Source organism: Arachis hypogaea, chromosome 20 (assembly GCF_003086295.3).
Source record: "Arachis hypogaea cultivar Tifrunner chromosome 20, arahy.Tifrunner.gnm2.J5K5, whole genome shotgun sequence".
Classification (NCBI taxonomy): domain Eukaryota; kingdom Viridiplantae; phylum Streptophyta; class Magnoliopsida; order Fabales; family Fabaceae; genus Arachis; species Arachis hypogaea.
Genome location: NC_092055.1, coordinates 133,057,572 through 133,073,276, shown reverse-complemented (window position 1 = coordinate 133,073,276; position 15,705 = coordinate 133,057,572). Strand labels below are relative to the sequence as shown.

Sequence of the window (15,705 nt, the reverse complement as noted above, 5' to 3'; positions counted from 1 at the left end):
ATGATGTATATATATATATATGTACTTGGTTTTCTCTCCGCATAACTTGTTATTTTAATCCTCTTAGAGGTTTATGGAGAGGTAGGATTGTGTATATGTACTTTTGGGTTTTGGATATGTATGTACATATATGTAAATATTCTCCGGCCAGTCTTGACTTCACAGGCTGAGTTAGGAGCTTGTTATTTTGTATCTTTGGCACTCTATTCCCACTTCTGTTATTTTATGTTTAATAGTTATGATTTTCTTAGCTTGCAAGTTAACTCATTCCTTGAGCGTTGCGCTTTTATCTTGAAATTCTTATTTCCCCTATTTTTCAAGGCTCCTAGCATATTATAATTCTTTTGCTATTATATGTACTCATTTTATTTTAGAGGTCGTAATATCACACCACCTTCGTTTTACGACTTAAGCGTAAAGCTTAGTGTGGTAGGGTGTTACAGGTTCAACTTCCGAGGTAGGGGTTTTCTTAAAATTCATTTTATCTTACAGAGTTGTTATAAATAGATATTAATGTGAGAAACATATGTCTGTGATTATGATTGTCTTATAAATGTGGTTGTTTGTTGGACTGAATGACTGATTGCTTGATTGCTTGAGTAGTTGTGATTGCTGAAAAGAAATTGGTTTGAAAGGTTATTTAGTTGATTATTATGAAAAGTGGCTTTCTTGGTTTTGAAGCTGTTTTTGAGAATGTAAACGAATCGGCTTTGAAAATGATTTGAAATATGAAAATGAATTAATTTTAGAAACGGTTTAATTTTGAGTTAGTCTGACTTTATAAATAATTTAGTATTTGAGCTGGTTTGATTTTAAAAAGAGATTTATTATTGGCATTGATTCGCTTTGAAAATAATTTGATATTGGAATTGGTTGAATTTTGGAAGATGATTAAGATTTGGAAATGGTTGAGAAATGTTTGGATGGAACCCGAAAAGGGTGGCAGAATCCGAGTTTTAGAGGAGATACTGCCGAAATTTTATAAAATTGGAAGTTGTTTGAAGTAATTGTTTAAAAAGATTTCATTCTTAAACGTTATATGTTTAAGATTGATTTATTTAGAAAAGAAAGAATTATGTTTTGGTTTGAGATTGTTGATTAACGGAAAGAAGGATGACGAGGATTGATTTGAAATATGATTTTTGAATGAATTTGGAAATGGGATATGTATTGACGAATGATGATGATATTGAGAATGGTTTAGATATTGATGAATGATGAATGAATTATTTATGTGGCTTATGAATTTGAAATATCTGAGATACGAGGTTCCCTGGATTAAGTGCCGTGGCTTGCCACCACGTGTACCAGGTTGAAAACTCGATACTCTGTTGACCCTACGACGTAAGTGTGACCGGGCACTATATAAATTCCCGGGGATGTTACCCCCATTGAGCAATATTGATTATTTGAGAAAAAGCTATGCATAGACTCTTGGGGATGCATGTCGGGGGATAGTCTAAGGACAATTCAGACCAGGGATGGCAAAATTCTCCGAGACGCGGGGATCCCTGCGGGGACTGCCCCGAATAGGGATCCGATTGTGGGGAATTTTCTCCGCGGGGATGGGGATGGGGGACAAAATTCCCCCGAAGCAGGTGCGGGGACCCGAGCAGGGATCCCCGCCCCGTCCCCGCTATTCCCCGAAATTTATGAATTCCTTGAATTATCCTTAATAGTTTATTTCTCATATATGTTTTTTAGTCATTTCTCACACACACATATATAGAGAAACCCAAAACTCCTAATCTTTATTTGCATAACCCTTTTTCAATTCAGAGATCCCTAAGGTTGTTCATACTCCATCCAACCTCTCTGCAGCTACCCCGTCGTCACCCTTCTCATCGCATCGTCACACTTCACCGTGCCATCACCCTTACCGCGTCGTAATTTCTATTTGTGGCGTTCCTTTTCGTAACTCTGCCGTCGTGTCCATTCTCCTCTATGTTGCCGCATCTCCCACCTCGTTCACTGCTTTGTCCTTTGGCTCGTCGTTGCGTCCCCCCATTGTGTTATTTCGAAAGAAGTCACCATCGTGTATAAAATCTTGCAGTTTTTGTATAAGATAGATACTTGCAGCTCTATTCATATGGAAATTAATAATTAGTTAGAACTATTATGTAGATGGGGAATGGGGTCCCCGCGGGGAATGTGGCCCCGTGGGGAATGGGGATGGGGAGCAATATTCCCCCACGACGGGGAATGGGGCGGGGATGGGGAACAAATTTGAGGGCGGGGATGGGGAGCAGGGAGGCATCCCCCGCCCCCGCCCTGCCCCATTGACATCCCTAATTCAGACTTGTCGGGTTGGCTGGATAACCGACAGATGAGCCTCATCAGCCATAGGACAGGCATGCATCATATGCATTTGTATGCTTTGCTTGGGTTTGAACTTGTTTTGGTTTGCCTAATTGCTAAACTATTCTTAACTGCTACTTGAACTATTTGCTGTAACTGCTACCTACTTGTGCTTTCCTTGTCTGTCTTGCCTGTGTTTGTCCTGGCGTGCTATATTTGAGAATAAACTTTTGTGCTGAGTTAACGATTGTATTGTTTGATTGCGTGGTTGGTTTCTGATTGAGATTTTCTTATAAGAAAGGAAATGTTTTGGATTTCTGAAAGATTGAACATTATTTCTTTGAAAAGGTTTTGAACGATTACCTATTGGTTTTTAAAAGATTCATAAGGCAATGATAATCACTGAGTTTAAAAAACAGTTTTCTTATTAAATATCTTCTTATGACAACTTTGAAACTCCGTGGTGAGACCATGTGGTTAGGTTCTCACCCACCTATAGTTTTACCTTTTCAGGAACCGGATGAAGAAGCATTAAGAAGAGTTATACTACGTTTAGTTTATATGTTGTTGTATTAATTAGATTATTTTCTTCCCTCGTCTTTGTTATTACAAGTTTGTAAGAGGGATAGGAATTGTATGTTTTATAAGTATAATATATTGAATTATTAGGTAAGGAGTCTTGTATATGAATCTATGCCTGTTTGTATTTTTCTTAAGATAAAATATTTATTTCTGGTTTTTTTCAAAGAAATCAGCGATACAGTGTCGAGTCATAGGCTCCTATTTTAATATTTAGTATGTAAAGTAGTCGTAAGACTCCTTGCTATCAGAGTGCGCTACGGCCGCTACCGGAAGCGTGACTTCTGATAGTGAAGGTGTTACATAACCAAGAGCTGGAAAGATGGAAGGAATTATACTTTGTTCTTCTAAGGTTCTTAGTAAAATATATTACTTCATACTATCGGATCGTTGAGGAGTGTTGCTAGACGCTAACCTTGATTAGTAAATTTAGTATGACTAATTTACTACCCGCTTAGTATTGAACCTATGGGGTCACACACTAACGAGTGTTCTAATCTTTGTTGTAGAATTATTTAATTATTATTTTGATTTGATCAAATAAATAATTATATTAATTCAAATGGAATATTATTATATTCTTTGCTAGCACCAAGAATATAATAATAGTATGATAATTGAGAATATTAAATGAGATTTGAGAATAATTAGTTATTCTATTTCTGAATTTGAATTATAAATTTGGATGAGATCCAAATCGATTATATTTTAAATTGTTATGATATGATTCATAAAATTTAAAGGATTCAGATTTGGAATTTAAAGATATGATTTAAATTTGAATTGAGAATCAAATTTAAAATTAGTAACAAATCTCATACTATATATATGTATGCCAAGAGTAGAGGAACATGGTGAATAAAGAGAGAATAACAAGAGTTTTATTTCTTTACCTCTACACGCATAAATGTATGTGAGCCTAATTCTTGGAGAAGAATTTTATGGCGTGCAAAAGTTGCAAAGAGGTTCTCAATTTAGATCAGATATCCATTGGTCAAAGAGATGACAGCAAAGGTTGGTCTCGGTGTGGATACGCATAGCGCCTTCGTACCATCGAAGGAGAAAGTGATTTTTACTAAAGCGTCTAAAGGTATTTAGATCTAATCTATATATTATATTTATATTATTCGAATAAAGTTTAAGCACAAAATAGATCTTTAAGGATTACTTTCTTTTTCTTCCGTTGCGTGTAATTTGGTTCGTGCCCAAACCGTGCTGAAATGGCGCGACAGCGCAGCCTGGATAGCGAGTTGTGCCAGGACCGCGCTGGTGGGGTGCTAGAGGCATAGCCCAACCCACGCGTGCGCGTCAGTGACGCGTACGCGTCGATTGCGTTTTTTACCATCCACTCATAGGCGTCGACGACGCTTGCGCGTCGACGATAAAATTTTGATGGTCTAGTACTTAAACCCAAGAGTTGTGCAGGAACTGTGTGAGTGTTGTGCGAGGAGCACAATTCACTTCCACGCGTACGCCTGACTGACGTGTACGCGTCACCTTCTAATTTCTGCTTCTCACACGTACGTGTGACCTATGCGTACGCGTCGTCTCCCCATTTTGCAACCCACGTGTGTGTGTGGATGACGCTTACGCGTCGCTTCTCTACCCCATTTCTTTCTCCTTTCTTCTCTCCTCTCTCTTTCTTTCTTCCTCCTTTCTTACTTTCTTCTTCTTCATTTCTTTAACTTCTCATCCTAATTCTCTTTTGTTCTCTTTTGTTTATTGCATTTGCATACTTGCATTCATTGCATTTTAACTTTGTTATTTGTTCCCCTTTTCTTTTCTATATTTGTTAATTTAACAGTTGGTGTTAAATGTTCTTACTCATTTGTGGAATATTTCTTCCATTGTTTTGGTGCTTAGTGACTTGTTTTCTATTGTTGGGTGATATTATTTATAGGTCAATGCTAATCTTTCATGACACTTGTATTTCTTTTGCATTGATATGAACTTATATTGTCTTTCATGACCCATTTTCTCTCCCCCATTGTTGCAATTCTTGCACTATTGATATGCCATTTGCCTGTACTGCTTTCTCACTTGCATGTTGTAGCTACCATATAGTTGAGAACCTCATTATTATTTGGCATTAGCCCACCCATATTTTATTTATTTTCATATCTTTGTTTGTAGGTTATTCTTCTTCCTTTTCCTCTTCTTTCAGGATGGCCACCAAGAAGGGAAATGGAAAACTTCTAAATGGGGCGACAAACAAGTACCGCCGCACAATCTTTTGAGAAAGCGCATCAGTTGAAGCAACCCGTCCACTTGCACATCTTTATATGCACCGAGGACGGTGCAATCTTTAAATGTGGGGAGGTTGATACCGACTTCCGTGGGTAACTACTTCCTGTCTCAACACCAATGTTTATTTTCTTTGTTAGTTAGTTGTTGCATTGCATAATAGATTGCATGTGTAGTTCGTTGCTTGCATGTATGTACTACTTGGTTGAAGTGATGAATTCTTTTCCACGAAACTATTTTATAGCATTTCACTAATTTGAACTAAAATTTTTGCTTTTGTTGAACTTGCTTGAAGAAATTTATTTTGGAACATGGTTTAGAGCTCGAACACACAAAACCAGTGAGATTTTGAACCTATTTGATTGGTTGCATCTTATCAACCAATGTTTTATTATGGTGTGTGTCGTTCTCTCTAAAATTGTGATCTTTGTCTTGCTTGATTCTATATTTTCACTGTTTGATATATGCATACACTTACGTGATTGAGGCCTTGTTTCACTATAGCTCACATACCCATATAGCCTTACCTTTTCATTATCTTTTGCAAACCAATGTTGAGCCTATTTTACCCCATTTGTTCTTTATACTTTAGCACATCATTAACTCTAAGAAAAAACAATGAATAACCTTAATTTGAATCTTTGGTTAGCTTAGACTAGTGAAAATATTCATGATTTAAGTGTAGGGAAGTTGGGTTTGGCAATATTTGGTTTGGGAATAGAGTATGTTAGACTTTTTTTGTGAAAATATAAAAAAGATAGTTGAGCACATATTCTTGCATTCAATACCTTAATCATATGCATTGAGAAAAATAAGAAAAATAAAAAGAAAAGAAAAATAAAAAAAAAGAAAAGGAAAAGAAAAATAGCAAGCAATAAAAAGGGGACAAAATGCCCCAAAGTAAGTGGTGGTAGCAATGCATGTGAGTTGTACTCAAAATTGGGATGCATGAATATGTGGTAAACATAGTTAATGGGTAGTTAGATTTTATATTCTGATTACATGGATTGTCTTAAGTTAGGTGGGAAGTTTAGGTTAATTAAGGATTCGGATTTTAGTGCACTTGACCAAATACAATCCTACCTTGACCCTAATCCCATTATAACCCTTGAAAAGACCTCTTGATATGTGTATTTGTGCATTAAATTTTTATTGATTAGTAGAAAAAGAGCAAGCCTTAGAAAGCAAGATTAGTAGAGGATTGAGAGAATTGAACCTTAAACACTTGAGTGATTAGAGTGTATACACTTCCGGTGAGGGTTCGATGCTCGATTCTTTGTTCCCGACTTTCACGAGTTTTCTTCTTGCAAGTCTATGTGTACTTTATTTTATGATTTGAATTAGTGGAATCCAGTTCATATTTATTTTTGGATAATTTGATTTACTTTTAACCAAGTAGGTAAAAGCATTTTGCATTTAGTTGCATTCATATAGATAGGTTGCATTTCATAAATTCCACCATTCCTCTTCCCCCTTTATAGCTTCCCTTGAGCTTAGCATGATGACATGCTAATGTTTAAGTGTGGGGAGACTGATAAACCACTATTTTATGATTTATTTTGTATTGAATTGAGTGGGTTTTGTCAATTATTGTCACACTTATCCATATAAATTGCGTGTTTTTAAGTTTTCTTCTTAATTTTGTGCTATGATTGAAACATGCTTCTTTGACCTTAAAATTGCCAATTTGTAATCTTCTTTTATTACCATCGATGCCGTGATACGTGCGTTAAGTGATTTTAGGTTTTTTAGGGTAGGAATGGCTTAGAGGATGGAAAGGAAGCATGCAAAAAAGGAAGGAAAACAAGAAATTGAAGTTTTGAGAAGCTGGCCTTGACGCGCACGCATGGATGATGCGTACGCGTGACTGGTGCAGCAGACAAACAACATGCACGCATGGCTGACGCGTACGCATGACCAGTGAAAAGTCCATCGACACGTACGCGTGGCTGACGAGTACGCGTGACGAGCGCCACGTGCTGCAATTAACAGAAAATGCTCGAGGCAATTTCTGGGCTGCGTTTGACCCAGTTTCAGGCCCGAAAATTCATATTAGAGGCTTCATAGTGGAGCTGGAATGGGGGGATCAATCACTTTCATACACACACTTTAGGTTTTAGATGTAGGTTTTCTAGAGAGAGGGGCTCTCTCCTCTCTCTAGGTTTTAGGGTTTTTAGTTTTATTTCTTCTCCAATTCAGATTTCCATCTTGTAGTAATTTAGTTTCTCTTCTACATTCTATTATTCTAGCATCTTAGTTTATTTTCTCTTGTTGACATCTTTACATTCCTAATTTAATTTATGAACTCTTCATGTTAGATTCAATTTCCTTTTTAATGCAATTTGAGGTATTTCATGCTTATTGCTTCCTTCTTCATTTGTTATTATTGATTCCTTGCAATTGTTGGTCTTAAATTTTACATTCTCTTATTACTTTTCTATGCTTTTATTTTGTGCCTTCCAAGTGTTTGATAAAATGTTTGGGTGGATTTTAATTTAGATTTTTATGTTCTTGACTTGGATTGATTATTTAGAGACTCTTGAGTTATCAAAAGTCTTTTGTTAAATGGTAATTGGAGATTGCCCGTTAGCTTGAATTTCACCAAAGCTAGTCTCTCACTGTGAGTTGACTAGGACTTGTGAACTCAAGTTAATTGTATGCACTTGACCTTCCTCCATTGGTTAGAGGTTAACTAAGTGAAGGCAATTCACATTTACCATCACAATTGATGATGATAATAAGGATAGGACTTCTAATTCTCAATCCTTGCTAAGAGCCTTCTTAGTTATTAGTTTATTTTTCTCGCAATCTATATTTTCTTGTTCCTCATTTCAAAAACCCAAAAATATATTTTCCCAAAACCAATAATAAACATACTTCCCTGCAATTCCTTGAGAGACGACTCGAGATTTAAATACTTCAGTTAATTTTATTGGGTTTGTATTTGTGACAAACAATCTAAACATTGATTGAAGTTTAATTGTCGGTTTAGAACTATACTTGCAACGCGATATTTTTTGTGAAAATCTATACCGACATTTTTCCTCCATCAAGTTTTTGGCGCCGTTGCTGGAGAATTGCAAATGTGTACCTTATTACTGCTTATTGTGAATATTGTGAATATGCTTACTTTTTGTTTCTTCAGAGTAGTAACTAAAGAACTAAGAACTACAACTAGAATTATACATGTAATAGCTCGATATAAATTGTTCAAGCTCAAATTGAGATAAAATGTTGTTCATTTCAAACTAAAGCAAATGCATTTATCCACACACAAAAAATCACAAATAGAATAGATTTGTAGAACAAACTCAAAACATGTGATCGAATCCCTAAGCTAGAAATTAGAAACATTTAAATAGAAAAAAGAGAATGAAAAAGGGCAAAATTTCCATCTGTTTCGAGATACCAGTATGTGAAGATGAACCTCTTTCATCATTACAACTATAACAAGTTCAATCAGTATGAACAACAATAAGAAGATAGCAACTGCGAAGAAAATTTGATAAACCTAAAATTGACGTAAAAAAATTGAGCCCTAAGCAACAGAATCACAAAATCAGAGTATACCTGAAATTCATGAAGGGAGCAGATGCGACGAGAGTGGCAGCGAAGAGAGCTCTGCGATGATGGTGATGAAGGGAACAGACGCGACGAGAGCGGCGGAGAGAGCTCTGCGACGATGGTGACGAAGGGAGCAGGCGCGACGAGATCGGTGGCGGAAGGGGCTTGTGTGACACAAGGGATGACAGAGATCGATCGTGTGACGCGAGCAATGGCGGTAGCGGTGGAAGAAGCTCGTGCTTTATTTATGTGGAGTGTGAATGGAGCTCAAGAAAGTGGGTTTAAGTTAGGTTTAACTCAATATTTTCTTACGGAATATTTTAAATTACAGACAGATTTTCTTTTTATAATAGTTTAATAAAATGCAACATTTTGTTCATTTAAATACAGATGGATTTTCTGTTGGTAATTATTTTCCACAAAAAAATACTAATTTTTTTGATAGAATTATCGACAGATTCTATTTTACGTCTGTAATTCATTTTAATTCATTTTTTTTTTATTTTTGACGAAAATTTTTTTACAAAATTTGTCTCTATTTTTTTGAGATAAAATCTATCAAAAATATTCATGTCTAATAAGTAATTTTCAAATAGTGGTTGTTTATGAGACTGATAGCCTTGACGCATTCATCTTGATTTCTTCTCAGATTGCCGAGATAAGTCGGTCGAATATTGCTGATATTCTAACTCGATGGTATTCATTTGGAGTGGGTGGGTTTATTTCAATGTTGTTTCTAGGGAGATAAATTCTGTGGCTGATTGGGGGTTAATTGACTCTATGGAATGGTTTGCCCCGCTGGATGAGGTTCGAGAGCGTGTGACTATAAAAGCAGTGACCCCCGTGTGACCATCTTTTAGCTTAATTGGGTTTTTTCTGTTTCATTTTTTTCTTTCTTCCTTTGTCCTTTTCTTTTTTCTTTACTCTGTCTCTACCAAAAAAAAAAGTCTTTAGAATATTGACCTACCAAGCTTATGATGCCAAGCAAAATTGTTTAGTTGTTTAAAGCTCCCTTTAATACATGACTGAGAACTGAAAAGAAATAATTGACTTAGGATCTTGGTTTATATACTGAAAAAATTCGGATCTCTTAATTTATGGTAATTTAATTTTTGGTGAACTTTGCGGGTAGTGTAATAATAATGAGAGAACGAGAGAGAGAAACAGAGAGAATGGTTTGTGAGAGAATTGGTGATTCTCATTATGACTGAACCTGGTGCTTGATTGAACTACAAGCTAGCTATTTCTAGTAGCTTCATATATATAACACGTGAAACTATCTGCTTATAATTGCATGCAGAGACTACTACCTAACTAACAGTAACAAACCGAAACAAACTGGTGACCCACGTCACTAGCCTTCTAACTAACTTCAGCTCATTCCACATGCTTCTAGAACTTTCTTCTTCTCATTACTCGTGAAAGAGAATATGATCACACCCTCATAAGAAGAAGAGAAATCCACATACATACATATATAGCTGCGGTCTGCGGAGAGTAAAAGTTATTAGTTACAGTTAGTAAATTAGTTACAAGGAGCTGCTTAAGTTAGTTATACTTGCTGAGTCAGCTATTGTTGGTTAGTGAGTCATGTAAGCTACCTATAAAGCCTGACGTTTGACTAGGTATAAAAAAATAGGAATATATTATTTTAATTAAATAATAATTAAATAATATTAAAAACTAATCAAAAGCTAAATTTTGAAAGACAAATAACATTTTCTAAAACTGGTTCGTAATTAATTTTGATTCAAAATTAAGTTTAAGATTTTATTTTATCATTTTCTTATATAATTAGTTACAACTACCGCATCTGATATTCAAATAAAGAAAAAAATAAAAATGATACAATTTATCTGCTTTTATATATTTAGTGCACTAACAAGTAAAATAATTTATTAAATATGTAAAATAATAATAATCATAAAATTAATCAAAATGGCATATACGTTACCTTATATTTTAATTAAAAGACCTTGAATAAAAAAAATAAAAGAGGGCTACAGTACCTAATAAATACAATTATAATATGTGTATATCAAATATCAGTAATTAAATTAATCATATGTATAAAATATAAATTTATATATAAATATATAGTAACTGTTTTATAATATTTACATGATACTTTTTTATTATTTGTTAGTATATTATATAAGACAAAGGTCTGACATTAGTAAAACAGTGTATGCAATTTAAAAATTAATTATATTAAATATATATTAAAAATAAATTAAATAATATATATATATATATATATATATATATTTATTTATACACAAATATATCAGTAGAGATTGTAATGTATGGATAATATTTTTTCCAAAATAATAGCTAAAGTAGCGAATTCACGGATTCTAACCGACATCAAAGAGTTAGACCATTTTCAATAGGGAACTCATCCAAATTCTTATTTATGGCCCACCTGTCATAAAAAATAATTTCACATCAATTTTTGTGTCATAAACAGTAAATATGAACTCAAAGCATCTCTCTTCTTCATTAAGAGGAACTAGTTTTAGTCCCTATTATGGTCCCACTTAATTAATTAATTAAAATAATTAAAATTAATATAATTATTATTTCTTCCAATAATATTTTTTAAATTTATAAATTCAAAAATAATTCACTATTAAAAAATATTAATATTAAAAATATCATATAGAAAAATAATACAAAATATATAATTCGAGATTATAATAATTTATTAACGACTAATTTTACAATGACTAACTTTAACAATGTAGTTAGCATTTTAAATTTTAAAAATAAAAATAACCAACCCAACCAAAAATTATTTTATAAGGTATAAAAATTAAATTTATTTTTTAATATAAATAAATTTAATTAATTATAATTTAATATAATAATATAAATAATATTCAATATTAATTATAACTAAAATAATTAATATAAATTATTAATTAAATAAAAATTTAATTATTTAATCTAATTAATTATTATTTAAATAATTAATATAAATTATTAATTAAATAAAAATATAATTATTTAATATAATTAATTATTATAATTATTTAATTAATTAAAATTTTATATAATTATTTATTTTTGTAATAAGTTATCAAGTAGCAAGTTATTATTGGACATTATGAATCCTTATTTAAAAAGATTCTCTGTTCTCAAAACTGCTGGAACTCTCTCTTTTCTCCAATGCTAAGTTCCTGCTTCTCTCAGGAATAGGGCCTGAACGTTTTGACCAACACAACCTCTTATTATAAAAATCCATAATAAGTTAATAACAAATTGAAGTTGTTATTATGACTCTGAAAAACCAGGTGGAGCATCGGTAGTGGAGAATTTGAAGAACAGAAGATGGTTGTAAGGCTTTCTCGGCGTGACAATCGTTGACGGAAAATTGGGATGGTTGACGGAGTCAGGGAACGCTTGAGTCTCCAAACACAACGCCGATCGCGGCTGATACACAAACCCGTCTTTCCCCTTCTCATTCTTCACGGAATTCGCAGTGTAGAATTGCAATCCCGGTTGATTCGTCGCAATCTTCATCACTCTCCCTGACCTCTTATCCGTGACAATAGCCGCAACCCTAATCTCATCCTCGTCATTGTCAAGAACATAATTTATGTCATAGCCATTGGTCTTGGATAACTGGTCAATCCTAGAGCCAACAACTTGTGGCTTACGGAAATCGTATGGGGTTCCTTGGACGGACGAGAAGTTTCCAGTGGGAATGAGGTTGTCATCGACCGGTGTGAATTTGGACCCGAAGATTTGAACAACTTGGTTAAGGATGTTGCCGCTGTTGTGGTTTCCTAGGTTCCAATATGCATGGTTAACCAGGCTCACTGGTGTTGCTTTGTTTAAGGCTTTTGCTTTCATGACTATGCTCAAACTCGATTCTTCACTTAGGATGTAGCTCACCGTTACCAATAGGTCACCGGGAAATCCTAAAACATAAATTTTCAATATTCTCATTACAAATTTTATCAACATCGGATGAAGATGTCTTAAGTCATATTTACAGAGAAAGACATATTCATATCAGTGCAACGACCATTTTTTATTATTAATTGTTTTATATATTGTAAGTGAAATTCATATAAAATTACTCATAAAAGTTTAAATATTAACCCTATTGTATAATGATTCAAGTGAAAAACATTCGGTTTATTACCTTCTTCACCATCAAAACTGTGGTAGCTGAATTTGATTTCGGGTCTATCACCATCTCTTTGATACTTTATCACTTTCCAAAGCACATCACTAAATCCTCTAGGTCCACCTAAGTAAGTTGAGGACAAGCACAATTATGAGACAATCTTTATATGTGACATGTTTAATTTCTTCATCAGATCTTGTTATTAGCAGTAATAGAAATTAATTAAATTAGAATTATATGTTTTCAAATTAGGGAAATAAAGTAGACGTATATAGTACTAGCACTAGTATATATGTACCATGAAGTGTATTGTTTCCTTCATTAGCAATTAATTTGTAATGGATTCCATTTAATGTAAACTGAGCTCCTCCAATTCTGTTAGCAACCCTGCCAATGGTAGCTCCAAAATATGTTGTATCGTTCTGCAAATTAAACATATAGTTATTGATTTTGTACATAGAAATGCTTTAATGATATATATTGAATTATTTATTCAATCATGTAGTGGTGAATCTTACTTTACAAATGAGAGCAACGTTGCTTATATATACTGTAAAAAAAATAATTTTAAACGTTGATTTTAATTAATATATTATATTCTATCTCCTTTTACTGTTTTTGGAACAAAATAGTACATTGCATGCAATTATTGTACCACATGAAAGTATCTGCCAGTAATCATTTTCCGGTACAGGCACAGCTGTGAAAATGTCTGTTTTTTTTTATTGTCAGATTTTTTTATGAATTTTTCTTTTGGCTTCCTTCCTTTAATATAAGAGAAATTTTAGTTGAACATAGTGAAAGTAATTTTATGAATCAACTTTAATTTAGCCAATTTTCTATTTTTTTTCATTAAAAGTATTCATCTTCTATCATTTTTTTTAACTAAAACTATTCATCAATCATCATATATTTTTAAGATTTAATTCTAAGATATCTTGATGACCTAAATCCAATAATTTTTTAGTTAGAATATAAGATGTTTATTATTCTAATAACTAATTTATCATTTTTATTATGCACGTTTAACTAATAAATAAAAAAATTAATATGCTAGTTATATATATAATGCAACTATACATGCACATTTTTATTTTTAATATTGGGTTAACAATAGTATTTTTTTAAATTGTAATTTATTGTGGTATTTTTTGAAGATGTGAGATGATTTAATTTACGGAGTACAAATCGGACCGTCCAATTTTTAACAAATATAGAAATCAGACCTTTCAATTTATGTACCCCAAATTTTTAAAATTTTTTAAACACAAATCAAATCTTTTGATTTGTGTACCTTCCATAATTTTAAAAAACATAAAAAAATTACCATATTAAAATATAACAATAGTCCTATTTTCATATCTAAATTTTTTAGCCACTATACATGGGGTTGGTTGTCAACTAATTATTTTATGGAAAAGTAAGCTGGCGACAAAGCTAATAAGTGTGACAAGTGGTAAACTATACAGTACAAATGTTAGCTATCACATGTTTGTGTTTGTGTTTTGTCACAGTCCAAATTATTTTGCTGCCAATAGATGAATATAATACAGTTCGATTCATCATTGGGCTTCTCCAATTTAGAGGAAAAAAATACAACATTGAATTATCAATTAAAAAATCAACGATTTAAATATTTTATAATAATTGAATACTTATAATTAGTATATGTGGTAACTCCTTTAAAAATAATTATGCATGTTGTGTTTATAGTTCATTAACTCTAAATTTAATCATTCTTTTCCATCAAGAGAATAGTTTAGATATTTTAGTTTATTAAAAGCAAAACAATCTCAAACTTCTATTGAGAATGGTTAGAGATATAATTTTTTATTTTATCTTTTTTTATAAATTTAAATTTTTAGAAGAAATAAGATCATGACATGATATTAGAATTTTATGTTTAAAAAATCTAGAGTTTGATTTTTGTATTGATGAATTTCAAAAAAAAAAAAACATAAAATAAATAAAAAAGATCCTAAATAAGATATCAAACAAACTCAAATTTTTCTTTTTAAGAGAATATTTAAACAAACAAGCATAATATATATAATTAACTACTAAATTAATTATTTGTATAAATACATATTAAAATAATATAAAAATATTAAAAATATGCGTGGTAATATATATATATATATATATATATATATATATATATATATATATATATATATATATATATATATATATATATATATATATATATATATATATATATATATATAAGTTAGTAGTTAAATTTTTACGTAAAGATAATATTTTTGTTGATAATTAAAGAAATAATTTATTAATCGTATATTAAAAAAACAATAGGCTTACAGTGTATGCCTCGGGAGAATCATATCCAAGAACAATGTCTCCCAACTTTCCTAAAACAAACAACATTGCAGGAAAAGAAAAATGAAGTTAGTGAAAGGCTTTTGAAAAAATAACGAAGCAACATATAGAAACCTGGAAGATTTAATTATAGTTCTTTTGAAGATGAAATGTGAAAACTAACACACACGCACACACTGAAGAGAGATTGAAGCATATGTACCATATTTGTCGGGAAGTACCAAGGAAACAAGTGTGGCACCCCAGTTAGTGACCTTCAAAGTAAGGTCACCCTTCTTTAATTCAAAGACCCTAATTTGGTCTTTCTCCTTCTTGATGATAGATCCATTAACAAACCCAGAAGCAGCTAACCATACGACATATAATAATATCACTAAGAACTTGCTCATTTTTCTATTAATGTTATATTCAGACTGATAATAATTACAATAATAATAATGGGCTATAGAGAAGGATATAACTAGCAAAAGAAGAACATTGAAGTAAAGAAGAAGGACAAATTGGTCAATGTAAAATGTGCGTGGCTTTCAGACTTATTCATC

The 15,705-nt window shown here is 32.3% G+C and overlaps 1 protein-coding gene across 1 annotated transcript; it reads right to left on the bottom strand.

Annotated features, from left to right (window-relative positions):
* Nucleotides 1-11,719: 11,719 nt before the first annotated feature.
* Nucleotides 11,720-15,705, bottom strand: LOC112786659 (uncharacterized). Its single transcript, XM_025830023.2, has 5 exons — nucleotides 15,366-15,705; nucleotides 15,146-15,195; nucleotides 13,122-13,245; nucleotides 12,839-12,946; nucleotides 11,720-12,611 (listed from the first exon to the last, which is right to left on the bottom strand). The coding sequence occupies exons 1-5, from the start codon at nucleotides 15,550-15,552 to the stop codon at nucleotides 11,962-11,964; spliced, it is 1,119 nt and encodes a 372-aa protein (XP_025685808.1). The 5' UTR covers nucleotides 15,553-15,705; the 3' UTR covers nucleotides 11,720-11,961.

Bases quoted from the DNA above. Each gene is read 5' to 3' on its own strand.
- LOC112786659 (XM_025830023.2), bottom strand. From the start codon at position 15,552: ATGAGCAAGTTCTTAGTGATATTATTATATGTCGTATGGTTAGCTGCT. The intron at 12,947-13,121 runs GTACATATATAC...CAACTTACTTAG, and splicing joins AGGAAACAATACACTTCATG to GTGGACCTAGAGGATTTAGT. The intron at 12,612-12,838 runs GTAATAAACCGA...TTTATGTTTTAG, and splicing joins CAGTTTTGATGGTGAAGAAG to GATTTCCCGGTGACCTATTG.